This window comes from Mastomys coucha, unplaced genomic scaffold (genome assembly GCF_008632895.1).
Source record: "Mastomys coucha isolate ucsf_1 unplaced genomic scaffold, UCSF_Mcou_1 pScaffold5, whole genome shotgun sequence".
In the NCBI taxonomy this organism is placed as follows: Eukaryota; Metazoa; Chordata; class Mammalia; order Rodentia; family Muridae; genus Mastomys; species Mastomys coucha.
Genome location: NW_022196911.1, coordinates 31,640,911 through 31,658,949, shown reverse-complemented (window position 1 = coordinate 31,658,949; position 18,039 = coordinate 31,640,911). Strand labels below are relative to the sequence as shown.

General features: G+C 42.0%; 1 protein-coding gene across 19 annotated transcripts in view; it reads left to right on the top strand.

Moving 5' to 3' along the window:
- Tenm2 (teneurin transmembrane protein 2) overlaps nt 1-18,039 on the top strand; it is a 1,239,808-nt gene that overhangs the window by 959,678 nt on the left and 262,091 nt on the right. For all 19 annotated transcript variants that reach the window (XM_031353724.1, XM_031353722.1, XM_031353721.1 and 16 more), the window contains one exon: nt 12,460-12,698. In XM_031353724.1, coding sequence (XP_031209584.1) covers nt 12,460-12,698 — 239 coding nt within the window. The remainder of the gene's footprint in view (nt 1-12,459; nt 12,699-18,039) is intronic.

Here is an 18,039-nt window from a genome sequence, read left to right as displayed (position 1 = left end):
TAGTACTGTAATAGTGCCATAAGTTCAGGATTGATTGGAAGAGGGGCAAGCACTCAAACCACGGCAGCAGTTGAACAATATTTCTGATAAATTAATTGTTTAAGACTTATGAAATATTCAGCCCATTTTTAACCATTTAACCATTATCACTGAAACTCTTTTCTATTCCCTCCTTCCTTTATTATTTCCTTTCTCTTCCCTTTTTCTTTCTCCTTCCTTCCTTCCTTTCTTTCTTCCTTCCTCTCTTCCTTCTTTTCTTCCTTTCTTCCTTCCTTCCTTCCTTCCATACATCTTCAATCCCTCCCCCCAGCAAACAGTCCTTGAATAGCTACAAAAATCTAGAAATGACCATTCTTGATTTGTCGTGGCTTTTTTGTTTTGTTTTGTGGGAATCTTGATTGTCTATTTTGCTGTCAGCAATTTGTTTTTCATTCCTTTCTGATTCTAGTATATTTTAAGAAGCAGAAAAGTTCATTAGAGTTTTATTTTTCAAATAAAAATAACACATAATATGTTTTAAACTGGAAAAAAAATAAAGGTACATGGCCACATACTCACATACTCCTTTAAACCCAGCACTCCATAGGCAAAAATAAATGAATCTCTGTGAGTTCAAGGCCAGCTGGATCTATATAGGCAGTCCTAGGCCAATCAGGACTAAACAGTGAGATCTTCTCTCAAAAGAAGAAGATGAGGGGGAGGGGGAAAGGAGGAGGAAGGGAGGGAGGAATGGAGAGAAGAACAGGGAGAGGGAGGGAGGGAAGAAGGGAGGGACAAATAGAAAGAGCGAGGGAGGGAGGGATAGAGGAAAGAACAGAGAGTGGGAGGGAGGGTAGAAGGAAGGAAGGAGAGAGAAAGAAAGAAAAAGAAAGAAAGAGAAAGAAGAAAAGCATGTGATAATCAGAGTAACAACTGAGTACTGGGATACTTTGATTATTAAAGTAGTATCAACTTGCAAAGATTTACAGTACTTCCCTTAATTCTGTAGGATCCATTATTTCTCAAATACTAAGGAACTTTTACTAAAGGCTAGTAACACATATATATTCACTGACCAAAAAAAAAAAACCAATCAGATGTGATTATTAGATCCTCTTTGATCTTCTGACAGAGGATTGAAGCTCAAAATATCTACAAACTCTGGCTCAGAAAGACCTGGTGACTTTACTGTCTGAAATCAGACAGAATTGCTATATTATCACAAACTTTTAAAATCCATGCATACACACATAGACTCTCATCAGGTCAGGCAATATTGGGTTTGGTGAGTAAGCGCTGTCTACGATGTTGTTCTCTGAGTATGGGCTAATAATAAAAGTCTTATAAAAATGCCATGAATAGGGAGCTTTCCTGGGCAGTCGTCTCTCCCAGGCTCTCTCTCAGTCAAATCTATCTTCTGATATGAGAGCTAGCTGAGTTGCATTGAAACATTTTGTAAATTATAATGTTTGCAAAGCATTGTAAAGCAATATAAAGTATTGCTCTTGGTGAAACCTGGTTCAATAGTGGTTCCTCTTATTTCGTAATTCATTAAGTTTTGAAAGCAAACTCAGGACACAAGTAGGAGTCAAGAAGACTGAAAAAAATATCTAGTGCCAACTGCAATCTGACTGTACTGAGAAGCTTAATGTTGACTGTCATTTCCTATATTTAGAAACTAGTTAGAGGTCCCCTCTAAAAGCTAAATGTAAAAAGGCCATTCACCCCAGCAAGTACTCTCAGAAGACGATCCCCAGAAAAACTGAAAGCAGGCACACAAGACAGTATTTACACAGATGCCCATGGCAGCTTTACACACAATAGCAAATGGTGGAAATAACCCAAAAGCATATGGATGCTATAACCTCTGGATGAATGAGTGAAAGAAAGTAATACCTCTACACAAAGGAATAGTGTTTGGCCCAAAAAGGAATACAATACTGTTGCGTGCTACAATGGGTGTGTTAATTGAGGAGGAGGTTGTATTTTAAAACACTCAACCAGGAACAATAGGACAGACACTAAGAGGCCACAATGTATAAATGTATTCATTGTGAAGTATCAAGAACAGGAAAAGCCTGACAAACAGAAGTCAAGCCTGTGGTCGCCAATAGTGAGGCGTGGGAGATCACAGGGATAGTGAGTTGTTGCCTAATGGATTTCCCGGGCTTGGGGAGAAGTGAGTAGTGAAATTTCTTTGGAACTAGACAGAATTGGCCACCATTCAGCATTGCAAATGCACAGTTGCCCTCAGCTGTCCATGTAAGAGTGGCATGGTTAATCTTATATGATGCTAAGTTCATTTCAGTTCTAAAGCTTTTGAATTCTAGAGAAATATCGTTTGAGAACCACCCTGGACCCTCTAGGTACCAAAGATGTATTTACAAGAAAGACAGCAAGACAGTGAGGCTAGAACAATGAGTCTTCTGGCCAGCCTTTATCTTCCATTGAAAATATTTTTTCATAGACTATATTCTGATTATAGTTTCCCTCTATGCATCTCACTTCCACCCTACCCATCCCCAATCCATGGCCACACCTTTTCTGTCTCTCATCAAAGAACAAAGAGGCACCAAAGGAATAATAATAAAATAGGATAAATCAAAAACAAAGTCAGAATACAATAAGATTTTTTTAAATGGACAAAACAACGAGACAAGAAAGAGTGCCCAAGAAAAAGCACAAGAAATGCAGATAAACACAGGCATGCATGTTTGCACACACAGAAATATATAAACACAAAACTAGACCAGAAACCAGAATATAAATGTAAAGGATCTGTAAGGTGAGGAAAAAGAAAGAGGTCCTGACATTATGAAACAAAAAAAGAACTGCCTTTTCTGTTAACCATATACAGTTATGCATAGAGCCTAGCCTTAAGAACAGTTGACCCAGTGAGACTCTCTTGGAGAAAACCAACATTTTATTTGCAAGTGGTAATCAATTAGAGATGGCTTCTGGGTCGGAGGATGGGGTCGGATGTTCACTTCTTTCAGCTCTAGGACCCCGTGTGTTGCAGACCCATGCAGGTCCTATGTATGCCGTCTCAGTCTCTGAGTTCATATAAGCTTTGCTCATACTGATTCAGAGAACCCTGTCTTCTGGATGCCATCCATTTCTTCTGGCTGTTACACTCTTTCCACCTCCTCCTCTTCCACAGGGTTCCCTGAGCCCTGAATTTGATGGAAACCTCCCTGTTAGGACTGAGCAGTCTAAGGTCTCTCACTCTCTGCTTAATGTCTTGCCATGGGTTACTCTAGGTTTTTCTAAGAAAGAGCTAGGAAAAAAAAAAAAAGTCTGCTTCCAAATCATGCTCAGAGTAGTATAATCTGAAGTTTCGACACAGTGGTTAACTTGGAGGTTACAACACAATGTACCAGTCCATCTGAGCTATTAAAGCTGGTATGCAAGTCCATGTGTACACTGTGTTAATATCTGGAAGGGCCTCAGCATAATCTCCTTCAGCATCAAGCTAAATGAAGCTCTTCCTCCTCAACACAATCCTTTATGTATCAAAGAGAAGAAAATGTAAAGAAGGTAGGCAGAGCAGGACTCCTTTGTTCTAGAGGAGAGAGAAGCAAGAGAAATGTACGGGGGCTTCTCGGTGGTGAAGGGGGCACTTTCCAGAGTTGAAAGCCACCCGATTCTATTCTTTTGAAAGCGATTCAGATGAGAAATGTACCATGAGATCTTCATGTTCACAGAGATACCAAACCTATGAAGATAAACCGCTCTACAGGTGGGCAAGGACGTGACAGATAAGGAGCAAATGCATTACCACTGCTTCTTACAGACTCCTGTGAAGATTATCTGTGAGCTCCCAGCCACAAACGAGGAGCTGGACCAGAGATTAACATCCAGGAGTGTGTGCACACGTACAACCATTGCATCGCCGTGGAACAAAGGGAGGTCGAAGCTGGAAAATGCACACCATCACTAAGTGAAAACTCTAGAAATTAATTTTAGATGATTAATAATCGTGGCACTCTCCCACTATTTTCCGATCCACTGGGTGTCCACGATAGAAATGGTCAGCACATTCATGTCTGCCATACCTCGGCAATGACAGAGAAGTTGAAAATAGCAGTGTCAGGGGAGAGGAGAATAAAAGCTATAAATGATGGAGGCTGGCAAGGTAAATGTCAATAAAGTGCTTGCTCTGCAAGCAGGAGGACCCAAGTTTGATCCCCAGAACCCATGTAGACAAACAACAAAAAAGAAAAACAGCAACAACAAAAAAAAGTGTGTTGGCATAAGGCTTATAATCCCAGCAAGTTCCAGGCCAATGAGAGACCCTACCTGAAAATAAAGATGGAGAATGGCTTAGCCTCTGCAATTAGAAGTTCCCTAGAGGGTATGGCATCATTTACCATGACGTCAAAGAGCTGTGTGGCATGTGTTCATGCTCAGCACTTCATACTTGGCTTGACTTCATACTTGTGGCCTTGGTATTAGATTATATATTTGTCACAGAAAAAGGTGCACATTTGGGCATGATGCATTAAGTCTTCCATGGAACAGACTTCGGGGCTCAGAGTTCAGATCCATGTTGCTTTTCAGCCCTTGCCATGGCTTTGGAATGTAGGTTCTATTTTATTCTCACTTCGAAGAGGCATCTGAGGCGAGGGAGAAAAGCTGCCCAGCCCAATGTCATGCCACACCTGGCAGAGTTTGAAGTCTGGCTGTGCCTGGCTCTAAAACAACTCGGCCATCATTTGTGTTTTCCTTCTCCAGACATTCTTAAGTACCAACCGTGAAGTGTAACAGATATTAGAAAGCAAAAGAGAGAGCAGGCTGACCTGAGTAACTTGACTGAGGCAAAAGTATAAGGCAGGCATAGTAACAGGATGATGAAGGGGTCCAGCCCAAGGTTCTGACTCTGTGTAGTGGTGATGGAAGAGGTCATCCTGCTCAGGAATTGTATCTTCAGGGGTGTATTCTCCCTTCATCCACCATGGTGACTAGCGAACACTCACATACGTCTGTTGGAAATGGCTGCCTCTGTATGTCCATTGTATGATGAACTCAAGGTCAAGTTTGAAGTCAAAATCACAAGTCTTTGTTTTGTCACCTAATGTGTGTGTGTGTGTGTTTCAGGACTCCCAACTTTTAACCTGAAAAAAAAAAAGTCAACAAATTATTTACCAACACCAGAGTTGGGGGAAAGAAGACTCATGTCATTTGAAAGATGTAGAGATGAATTTGCTCACAAGACACCAGGTTTCTTTAGTGGCCTCCAGAGACCTTAGCCATCACACTGCATAGCCGATCAGTCCATGAAGGAGAAAATACATTTTACAATGTGGGAAAAAAAAATGAAGTTACATTATATCACAGTGTGACACAATTTAAATATCGAGAGTTGGGGCTTCTATTTAGAAAACTGAAGGCAATAAATTGAGGTGCTAATTATTCCAGCTGTGAATATTTTTGGTACAGCTGCAAATTTTGAAGAGCACAAAATAGAGAATTTTCCCATTGCTCATGAAATAACCTAATACAGAGTGCCTCCTTATGAGCCGAAAGGTCCAGAGATGGGAGACCTTGAAAACCTATTTTTCATTGAATCGGCATCTAATCTGAGGGATCTGTAATAGGAGAAAGATTTTCAATTGCAATAATGGGATTACTGGTTTCTTCTTACTTTTTTTTTTAAACTAGCCATTTAAGTCCTTTTCAAATCTTAATTTTAAAAGCCATAGTTTACTTTTCAATCCAAATATAAATTCTTAAATGGAGGAGACAAGCACTTTAGCTATCTCCCCAAATCTCTTTTCTTCCTCAGAAAACCATTTGGAGGGGTGTATCATACATTGTAGTGATGAGAATTCATTCTTCCTACAAATAATTTAAATGATCATGAATATGCTTGAAAGAACACATAACAGGTAGCTCTTGTCCTCAAGACACTTAATATCCATATGCGCCAACCATTCACAGGCCATGCCATGTGAATAAACTCTCCCCACACTTAATGTCCCCTATCAAGTTCAGGAAGTAAATAGCCATGGTCAACCTTCCAGTGAGATTAACTAACTCTCCTAAGGTCGTGTGGTAATAAACATGGAGCCTGTATTCAAACACTGCCTGCAAGAACAGCAGGATGACAACTGCCTCCTTTGTGTGATCTTTGTTGCTTTCTAAAATAACAAAAGTCCGTAAGAAGAGTAAAGAACACGTATATGGACAAAGAGAGCAGCCTGTCTATCAACGAGTTCACAACTTGGCTTTCTACATTTAGGGTAGACACTTGATTTCTCGACCATGTGTACACTTCATCAAAGACAGAGTGCCTAAGAGAGCCTGAGAGATTACCTGGCGTTGCTGTCCTACTGGCAGCTGCGTTGAACAGAACAGCGTCCATCTAAACATTTTCCATCTTAACCGGCACACTCTCTTTGTCTCTCTTCCTTCACCCCACACCTCCAGACTCCTGCCTCTGTCTCCCAGGAACAGACCTATCAAATTTCTCCTGGACCACCACCATCACTCCCCTACTAGAGAATATGATATTGGTACCAGAAAGGATAGTAGTTATTTAACCTCTCTCTAGCTAAATGTTTTATTATAACTCCTGAAAACCTAATTACAGTAACTTTACATGCTACAATACACTTTATGGCATGTCTCTTTATTAAACCTACTCCTTTAAAGACAATAAACCCGGCGCTTCAAAGGGCATGGCAGGCGGCATGAGACTGAGGGAACCTCGGGTCCCATTGCACACCTGACCTCCCTCATCGAGTCCCCCACCCCTATTCCTGCTGGCTTTCAGACTTTCTCTTTTTCTAGCTTTTCTGCCAAATCTCAGCCACCTCCTGGATGGTTTTTAAAAATATCTCAGGGATCAGCAGGCTGGGTATCAATATTTCCATCCGTTTCTCTGAATATCCATGGGTTTATTTACAGGGGGCAATGGATCAATTTTCTCAGGAGAACAACACTTGACCCCTGTCCTGCCTGGTAGCCAGAGCTGCTACACGGCATGTGTGATAACATGGAGACTCTTCAGGACTTTTGCTGTGGTTCTAGAAGAAGATTCACTGCAGTCCGCTTCAAGCATGCGCAATAGAGGACAGACAGCCCCTCCTCACGGGTCACCATCAGTCGTCAGACTGCACTGTTGATGAGATAGCAGGAGACAGAGTGAGAGTAGAAGGGAGAGAAGCAAGGAGAAGGAAAAAATAAAAGCCTGACCTTTGGAGTTGCTGCAGCAGGATTATTTGTGTAGTGCATTTCTGTTTCGAAGCCCTGCTGGAATTTCCCTCTGGGAATAAAGCCAAACCAACAGGAAACCAGGGAACCACCTCTAAGGACCCCACTGGTTTGTTGCCTGCTGGAAAATAGTGCTTGGTGTTAAAGGATTTTATGTATTTAATTGTCTCTTGCTTGAGGTTAATGACAAAGTTTACTTGTGATAAGTAGGGGGAGGGGGAGACAGACTGTAAAGAAATCCCTTGTTGGAGCTGCAAATCAGCAGCCTCCAATTCTGGAAGCTTCCACTATGGATTAGTCAAGCACTTTGTGGATCAGAGAAGTAAAATAAAAAAAAAAAAATCACAGCTTTCTAAATTGGCAGGTTCTTCTTGCATGGATGCTACAGCTAGGTTTTTCATTTGTTAGACTTCATTTTTGAAGTCTCTCACGGTTGTTTAATCAGAAAATATAAAATAAAATAAATAAAATAAAATAAAAGTGTATCCCATTAATTTCCTAAGCCAGTTGGATGCAGAATCCTGGTCCAGCTCTAATTCCTCCTCAAATCCATAGCTTTGCTGTCATGTAAAGTGCATGGGAGGATGGCTGTTCGGGATGCTCTCTCCATTCTTATTAAATGGCTTTGTTTTCACATGAAGAAAAGTGATGACATTTACCCAAAAGATAGATTGTTTAAAGTGAAGCAATGATAACTGTATTCCATGGACGTCACTGAGCCTCGGGATCCAGAGCTGAGCATACAGACTGAGGGGCAGTTCCCTCTTAGACTTCTTGATCCATCCCAAGCCCCCAACCCTATGTCCCTGGGATAAGTGTTAGAATCCAAGCCCTGGTCTGCACATTGCTAGGAGGCAAAGAATCGTGGAAGCGCCACTTTGACTCTTTTGTAAAACATCAAAGACTGGTTTCTGCCATCCCTTAAAGTGTTAGCAAACCCCCAAGGACAGCACTTTGGGGGCCCCTCATTTGCCTTGCCTTTCCAAGGCACAAGTGGCCAATTCTGAGAGCAATTGAGTTGTGCTTGAAAAATGTCAAGTGCATTTGGAAACTACACATTTTTGCTGACGCCTGGAGTCCTGAGCTGAGCTATTTCCATGACCAACCGCTGGGAAGAAGTTCAGCTGGGGCATCAGAAACGATTCCCCGCCACACACTGAGCAGGCCCCTCAGGGGGAAAAGCTGTCTTAATCGCAGGGTCAGGGAGAAATCTGGAGTCTCTGCATCTTCCTGGGCCTCCCTACAACCACGTGACTGCACCATTCCCTTGTGGCTCTTGTTTCTTGTTATTGTATTTTACTCAATTTTATTTTGTCTTCACTAATGGAAACTTTTCTACTTTTCAACTTAAAAAACAAAACAAACAAAACAAAAACCATTTAAACAGAAAAGTTTGCTAAGAACAGCCAGTGAAGGGATAGGGGATTGATGCTTGCTGCCTTGGGGCAAGATCAGTCTTTATGCTGAATCATTTAGAAGTTGAGACTTTGTGACACTTTACCCAACAGCCTTCTTCCGTCAAACCCACATTTTACACAATAGACCTTCCTATTCGAACAGCCTAGTGCATTCTCTGTCAGTTGGACATAGTTGGAAGTTGTAAATAAGATTAGAATTTCTTAATCATGAATGTGTTTTGAAGTTATGTAAGGCATGCAGCCAGGGCTTTCCTCCAGCCAGAGGAAGCCCAAAAATTTACAGAGCACTCAAATGACGCTAACTCAGGTATTGGTAAAAGAGATGCTGAAGAGTATCTCTTTCTTGATGGTTTACCTTTTCTTTTTTGTTAAGTCTTGGGTTAGCATACAAAGTAACAGGTCTTTTCACAAAGACCTTTTTTTAAAAAAAATCAACTTGGGGTGTAGTGGTTTCCTGAAGTTTATCCTGTAAAGATTTTTATCACCAGAATGTGGATATATTTTAAGAAAAACAAAATTCTACCTACTTTTGGTATTTTTATTTAGTCATTTTTGAACACCAGAATAGAAATGGAAAGGGGGTTCCATTTAGCCCATACATGTGATCCAATTAGCAGTAATCATCACAGACAACATAGTACCAGTGGGCAGCCTAGAAGACACAGCCTCCAGGGATAATGCAGGACCCAGAGTCTGTGGGTCCTATTCTGGATGGGATACTGGGTCTTGACTGCAGAAATACATAGGCTCTCCTATTGCACATAAACAAACATGTAAATCTATTCTAAAACCAGGCATCAAGATTACTTAAGGAACCATAATTTTATAATATAAAATATTCACAATACTTTACTTGTAGCATACATTATTTTGACCCTGAGAAATATTGTAGGTCATTCATCAAACAAAAACTTGTGTGACCACTGTGGTACAGGCTATATGGTAGATAATGAGCTATAGAATTAAACAAATCTGATATAAATACCTCTTTAGTTAGCTCTTTGTGGCAATTCAGTTCTGATGATGGATACAAACAATAAAAAATGCACAGGTATGTACATATATGTGCATAGAATGTTAGCTATAATAGTGAGAGAAAGATCTGTGAGAAAATGGTGTTAAAGCAGAAAGCCAAACATAAAGGAAAGCCTAGACAAACACTGCTAGGACCGTGGAGTAAAGAGATGGAAGGATCACTGGGCCTGTTGGCCACCAGCAAAGAAGCTCCATGGTCAATGAGCTTAAGGAAATAAGAGGTAGGGTGAGAGAACAGGATACCTAACATACTCCTCTGCCTCCCTCAAACAAGCACATATGTGCATATATTACACACACGCTACCATCTTTGCCTCTCTGTGTGTGTCTGTTTCTATGTGTCTATCTCTGTCTGCCTGTCTTTCTTTCTGCCTATTTCTCTCTCTCTCTCTCTCTCTCTCTCTCTCTCTCTCTCTCTCTCTCTCTCTCTCTCTCTCTCACACACACACACACACACACACACACACACTCACAAAGGTGCTTTGCATCCCATCTCCAAAAAGTACGGCAACATGAACAGTACGGGGCCAGAGAAATATCTTGGTGGTGGTTGAAAGCACTGGCTGCTCTTCCAGAGGATTCAGGTTTGATTCTCAGCACCTACATGGCACCTCACATATAACCATCTGTAACTCCAGTTCCAGGGGATCTGATTCCCTCTTCTGGCCTCTGAAGACACCAGACACACATGTGGTACACAGACATGCGGGCAAGAAATTCATACATCAAAGATTAAAAAACAAAACAAAAATGGTGTTGTTATGATGGCAGCTTCTAGTGTGGGCTGAAATGTCTGGGCATGAAAGCTGGGAACACACAGCCATGGCAGTAAAAGCCAGTTTATCTGTAGAAGTCTTCTGTCCTCCTTAGTGTGTTGTTGGAGGACCAGGTAAACCTCGCACCTGAGATATGCAGCTCTGTCAGCCATGGCTGAAGCCATGGGAAGAAACAGGTCACTGGGGGTGTGAGAGCTGGAATTCATACGTTTTTCTTAAATACTCATTAATGTTTCCTTACTAGTAGAAAATGGTCCAAGACTTAGAGCTTATGGGGTCCTAAAGCAAGAGCCAGGATTTTCACCCTTTCTTGTTTTTTGCTGGCTGTTTTCACTCTTTTTTGTTTTTGTTTTTGTTTTGTTTTTTGAAACAGGGTTTTTCTGTATTGCCCTGGCTGTCCTGGAACTCACTCTGTAGCCCAGGCTAGCCTCAAACTCAGAAATCTACCTGCCTCTGCCTCCCAAGTGCTGGGATTAAAGGTGTGTGCCACCACTGCCAGGGTTTGTTTTCACTCTTATGAGGAAGTTAGTTAGCATTTAGCAAGTTGGAAAACTCTTGAAATGTATGTTCCATGAGTGTCAAGCTTTAAATTAAAGCTTATATATTTGAGTTCTTTATGTTGCTCAAAAAAACTCCTTAGTTAAAGCTAGTCATGAAGAAATGAGCACCTACAACTCTGGTCTACATAGTGAGCTCCAGGGCAATCAGGACTACTCAGAGAAACCTGTATCAAAACTAAAAAAATAATAAAAAATAAAAATGCATCTACTGAAAGTGTGAGGAAAACAGAAATGCCTGTCTTGACATTTTTACATTTTAAAATTGCATCAAATGCAATTCTAATTAAATGTGTGCATGAATGCATTCATTTAATAAAGTCTCCCTTGAATGTTAGGATCTTAACTGGGGGCTGGAAACATGAGGCTAAACTAGTTCTGAGTGAGATACAGACCCTGCCCTCAAGTAGCCAGACTCCAGAATCTAATTAGCCATCCATACCTCTCATCTCCTGGACATATCATTGTTTTAAATATAGTCAATCACGCTCAAATTTTATCCCTGGCATATGTAGGAAAGAAAATAATCTATTGTCAGATGCTCTGGGAAGTGGCTTCAAGAGTAACAATCCTCTGAGAAGTCAAGCATTTTTTTTCATTCTTCACATTCTATTATATAGTTATCATATTATAGGTCTGAGTACCAAGGACACCATGTTCAGTTGAGGGACAATGATGTTTTTAAAAATAACCCTGATCACACGACCTAACGATGAACAGAGAATACAACTAATGGTTACTGCTGGAGGAGGGAGAGACGAAAATGTACAGGCACTGAGGTAACAAGAGGCAATCTGGGATAATATTTAACAGCAGTGGCTTTATCAAAATGCAGAGCTCATGGTTTAAATCCTTAGCCACTTACCAGACTTCTCCCAGTCTGATGTTTCGAGTCTAAATTAGGGATATTATAACATTTAGTTTGTAAATGGTAGTGACAACACATTTCAAGTGTCTTTCAACCGCATGTATCTAATATGTGATAATACTTAGCATCAGCATCACTGTCATCATCTCAGAGTGAGTGACAGTAATTCACTTTTCACATTTCCTTTGAACACTTTGCCCGATTGTTCTGGAAGGTAGGCTCTAGATGCATCTGTAAAGATATAAAATTAGGCAAACTTGTGGAAATAAGGTGTATTACCAGCCAAAGTAATCTGTCACATACACACACACACACCCACACACACACACACACACACACACACCCTCTGGCCCTCCAAGGTAAGGTTAATTAACTAACATTGTACTAGAACTATGAGAGGTAAAAGTTCATGTCTTGTGGCAGCCAGCACCCCTATAACTTAGTGTGTGGGAAAGGTAGGAAACGGGAAATCGTTGGGGTACCTTTCCTTCCTGTTTCATGGATGTTCATTCGCATCTACCAGGTACCACCGTGTAACTATGGAAAACAGCAGCTAAGCTTCTTCATTATCCAACCACAGTCAAGCTGACCCTTTCCATCTTCTTTTCCAGGCACTTCCTCTTCAAGACGTCATCTGGAAGCACACCCCTGTTCAGCAGCTCTTCTCCGGGATACCCTTTGACCTCAGGGACCGTTTATACACCACCACCCCGCCTGCTGCCACGGAATACATTCTCCAGGAAGGCCTTCAAGCTGAAGAAACCCTCCAAATACTGCAGTTGGAAATGCGCTGCCCTGTCTGCCATTGCTGCCGCCCTCCTCTTGGCCATTCTGCTGGCATATTTCATAGGTAAGTGAAAGCCACCTTGGTTTCATCCTGGTGGTGAGCAGGTCAGGGAAGAGGCCATGAACTTGTGAATTTTGAAGCCCTCTGATGTCTGTACAATTTGCCTGTTGGCTCTTAAAAAAAAAAAAGAAAGAAAAGAAAGAAAGAAAAGAAAAAAAACGTAATCATGAGTGATGGATAGGATGATATTTTTTTCCTCCTGGAATCCATTCTAGTCATGACTCTAGCTGACATTTATCAGAGGTGAAGTTGTGCGTCTTGGCTGTGTCTTTTCCTGGAGAAAAGCTAAGAATTATCATCCCTGAAAATCCCAGCCTCCACTCCTACAGTAACCATCTAGATTTCTCTATCAGTGGGTTTGAATGCAAACCAGGGTTCTGATATTCACGAAGCATTGGTTCTCTAGAAACTTGAGAGAAGGGTAGGTGTTCTTGGGCACAGAACATTTTGACCAGGGAGAAAGCCAAACTGGCTTTCACTGATTTTCAGAGCTATGGAACAGAAGTGGGATTGAGAAGCCAGAGCCTAAAACAGGATCTTCATCCAGACTCACAAACACTCACATACAGTTGACCTTGTCCTGCTTCCTTTCTTTTCCCCTGCTCAGGCTCGGTTCTCATACCACTGTGTAGTGTTGAATTTCAATAGAGTTTGTCTCGCGGCAGCAACCCACAACCCTGTGTGTTGGGAAAGGGAGCAAACGGGAAATCGTTGGGGTACCTTTCCTTCCTGTTCCATGGATGTTCATTTGCATCTATGAGGTACCACCATGTAACTATGGAAAACAGCAGATGTCTGGGAGCTCAGAGGCCGGGTGCCATGTGCATATGAGCATCCTGGGCTGGACACAAAGCCTGTTCACAGTTCCTGGCCCTGACAAAGAGCCCCATTGCTGCTGCTCTGTCAGCTAAGCTTGCCAATGGCAGATCTCCTGGCCCAGGCAGAGGCCATGGTGGTGTTTGTTAAAGTTTATTTGAAACACTTGATGGTTCTGGCTTGCTTTTAGGGCAGCTATGACAGATCTCCCTGGTTTGGCTGTGCCATGTTGCAGAGCAAACCTATAAAACACCAGCTAAAAGAGGCTGACTACAAAACAGTTCCAAACATGCAGGAAAAAAAAAAAATCTCCTCCCATTTAGGAAAAGAAGACAAGGCATTACTGACGCTATCTAGGCTGGCCTTCTTTCTCTCCGTATCGGCCCTCCTTTCTCACTCAGCAGTGGGGCTCCTACACTTAACCCCATCCCTCTGGCATGATGCCTGCCAGAGAAGAGGGAGGCCCAGAACTTCCCGGATCATTTCACCTAAGCTCACCCGATGGCAGAGAAGTATAATGGTATGCCTCTGGAAATTTGGGACCTTGCCCAAGATAGACTAGTATAAGCCAAAAATCAATAGACAGTTTTCATTGTCTTCTACAATATAACCATGCTTGTCCTACTATAGAAACATAAACATTTACATATTCCTTATCAGCTGCATTTATCAGTAATGTCCTCTAAAATTGAGGGTGCTGACACTCTGGGGAAAGGAAATGGGCCATGTTTGTCTGGGGTTTTGCAACACATTTTGTATTCTTAACAGTCTGGGCCCAGTGGGAACTGAGGCCTGACACTCTTCATCCCTAATTTCAAGTCACCTCTGCTTCTCACCTCTTGCTAAAGGACAGAGCAGTGGATTGACTTGAACTGCACTACCCCTGCCATCCCAATCACCTAACTGAGATCTTCATGTTATTAGAAGGAACTTTGCATGAGTCCCCAGGTAGCTGTTTCAGGGGCTTGGTTGAAGCCAATTGAATGTGCCTTTAGGGTCTTTGCATGATTTGGCGTTGTGTCAGAAACTTCAAAAAAGGTCCATGTGCTCACTTCTCAGGCTTAATGTTCTGCTGGGCCAGTGGGCACCATGGGGAACCCAGATATAGAAATTGAGGCACTGGCTGCCTCTACCAATGGTGTCCCTAGTGTGTTTCCTCCTCCCCTTGCGGGGGAGAGAGAGATGGCTAGCGCCTGATTTATTGAATTTGATAGTTAAAATATAATAGCTCTCTGTAAGGGCGATCGCATAAATTGGCAACTGTGTAGTGAGAGTTTAATGTTTTAATCGGGTGTGTAACTTGTAAATGATGGATTAGGAAACATATTTATCCTTAGTCTGGAGGCTACTGGAAGCTAGGCCTGAGCATCTTACTATGGTTTATTGGTTTATAATCCATCATTCTCTATTTTGTATGCTTTAGGTAAGATTATGCTTTGACCCTGGAGTATTGAAAAATAGTTTATGACTCTGGCTGAGTGATGTAACTGGCCAGTTTGCCTAGCAGTGATGACAGTAAAGGCGGAGCTACACAGTACTGTCAGCTCCTCCCAGAGATGGCCAGAGATCGGCAGGCTCAGTGAGGGGGTCCAGATCCTAAATGCTGACATTGGACCCAACCATCCATTTCCGTGGAGAACTGTTCGCCTTCTGAGCCTTGGCTTCCTAAGTACAGCATGAGGGCAAGATAGTTATTTACGCACAGAATCTCTGAAGTACAGTGAGGATTAATTAATGTGTATAAATCACTTTGAAGATGAAAAGCGGTATATTATTAATTACAAAGCTGCAGGGGCATAAACACTGCATGCCAAACACAGAGGAGAGTGTTGCGGGGCGCAGGCATTGATCGTACCAACCTAAAACAAGCCATCAGGGAAGGACAGACATCCTAAAATCCCAGGGCCCCTGTTAAAGAGACTGGCACATGCAAGACCTCAGTCCATTCTGGTTCACACGCAACTCCCTACTCCACGAGAACATGACAGGTCCTGAAATTGAAGCGCCAGCTCCAGGACATTTATGGGCAGGCAGTGGGTTCAGGCCTGCCAGGCACTGTGACAAATAGGTCAAATTATCTTTCTCGCATGTTCAAACCCGTGGAGAGAAGCCTTTCCAGAAGTGAGCAATTTGGAATAGCTTTTGCCCCATGACGAGTTCTTCCATATATCCAGGCATGTGGGTAGGTGTAAACAACAGAATGCCAGCCGGCCCTTGTATAGGTTGGAAGGCATGGCCCTTCAGTGACTCAGGAAAGATTCCCCCAGTGCCTGCTCATGCAGCTCGGGTAAGAGAACTTCCATGAAATGTTCTTCCATCCAGTCCTCTCTGTGCCAAATTCCCCCAGTGGAAAAACACCCTGGAAGAAATTACTCTGAAAAGCAGTAGGAACCATCAGGAGACCACTCTGTATATCTATCGCTCAGCCCCTGGCCCAAACCAATCCTTGTCAAGGCAAGGGAGCTGCTTTCATGGGAGACATTCTCCTTTGGGCAGCTCAAGTGTTTTCATTGCCTACAATGTCAGACGTTTCTCTATCTTCCTACATTTTCAAATCATATACAGCCAGTATAAATGCTCTGTCTTTCATCTTCCTAGTATATATAAAACACAACAGGAGCTGATTAGAACCTTCATCCTGCTTCAAGCTAGATGCATTCCTGCTTAAAAAGAACTTTGATATAAAGTTATATGATGATTCCTTTTAAAGCACGTGGCCCAGTTACCAACATACTCTGGAATGGAAGAGGACATTTAAAAGAGAGTGTTTGATAAACACTGCTCTGAGACTACTCATGTGTCTGGATAATTGCAGCCACAGTGAGGCGTTATAGTCTTATATGCCTGGGTCCCTTGGTCTTCTCACAGGCACCCTGTCTCTCCCACGGCTCCCCAGGAGTGCATTCAGCCAACTTCTCAAATCCTAAAATGAAGACCAATGATTCCTCTGGTGGCATCAACTCCTCTTACATAGTTCTATTCTTATTCATGGGGAATACTGGTTGGTTTTTATTCTTCTGGGATCCTCTCCTAACACAGTGGGCAGAAACTATACTCCACCCCACCCTCAACCTCCTTTCCTAGCCTCATGTCTTTCGTTACAGAGGCCAGCAAACTCTCCCAGAGAGACAATGGTGAATAATTGGAGTTCTACAAAATTGAGCCATTGTGACTCAGATAGTCACTGGGGAATGTATCCACAAATTGTACTGAGCATCATAGCATTTCCATGGGTCACAAAATACCATTCTTTAGATTTTTTTTTTTAATCATTAAAAACAATTCTTTAGGTCATGTGTCAGACACAAAGAAGCATCAGACTAGATTTGACCCAAAGGCCAGAATCTGTCAGCCCATTCAAAGCCGTTAGCACTCATTTACGAATAACATCTTCGCAGAGTGAAAGTCAGTTGCTGTCTGACTAGTAAGAGTTCAGCCGTGAATCCACCCTAAATGGAACCTGTGACTGCCATGTTCTGACGCTGATATCCTAATCCATAATAAATAACTATATCTGGATTCCTGGCCCCAGACAAAACATAAGGAAAGCAAGCAATGTTTTAAAAGATCTACAGAAGGTTCCATCCTAAAAATATGGCTTCTAGCTAGACTTTTGAAACAGTACTTCAGCCCACAGATGGAACACCACATCAAGGGAAAACTACCTCCCATTTTATTACATAATCCCTTACCCTTCACTATTGTTATCTTCCCCTCCATGTGGTGGTTTGAATGAAAATGGTCCCCATATACCCATAGGGAATGGCATTTAGTAACTGTGGACTTGTTGGAGGAAAAGTGTCACTGTGGGTAGCCTTTGTGGTCTCAGATGCCCGGGCCATGCCCAGTGTGGCATTCTCTTTCTGCTGCCTGCTGATCTGGACATAAAACTCTCAGCTCCTTCTCTAGCACCACATATGCTTGTGCACTACCACACTTCCCACCATGATGATAATGGACTAAATCTCTGAAACTATAAGCTAGCCCCTATGCAATGTGTATAAGAGTTGCTGTGGTCATGGTGGCTCTTCACAGCAATGGAAACGCTAAGACATATCACTCTTCTGCAGATTCATTGGTTGTCTTAAGACATTAGTCAATACCTAATTCCTCTTCATTGAGATTTTCCAACAGGCTAATAACACTATTGGGCCTTGATATCACTGCCTTTTTGAGTCAGGTCAACATTGGTTTAGGTCTTGTCTCCTTAAACTGCACAGAAGTTTTTACAAAGCTTCCCATATCAAGGGAGGAAGATACTTCTGACACATGACTCTACTGTCAAATCCACATGATCCTAGAAATCTAAACTAAGATCCTGCACAATGATTCCTCATGTCATACAACTCAATCTGTCATCCTTGAGTTAGAAAGCATACTTAACCCTTCTCAGGCTTTCAGCAACTACTCCATGTGACCAGGAAGGGAAGTCAATAGAGTAAAAGATAGGATCTTATAAGCCATCTTAAATTAGTCTTTAGCTCTTCAGATCGCTGCCAAGATTTTATATATATATATATATATATAT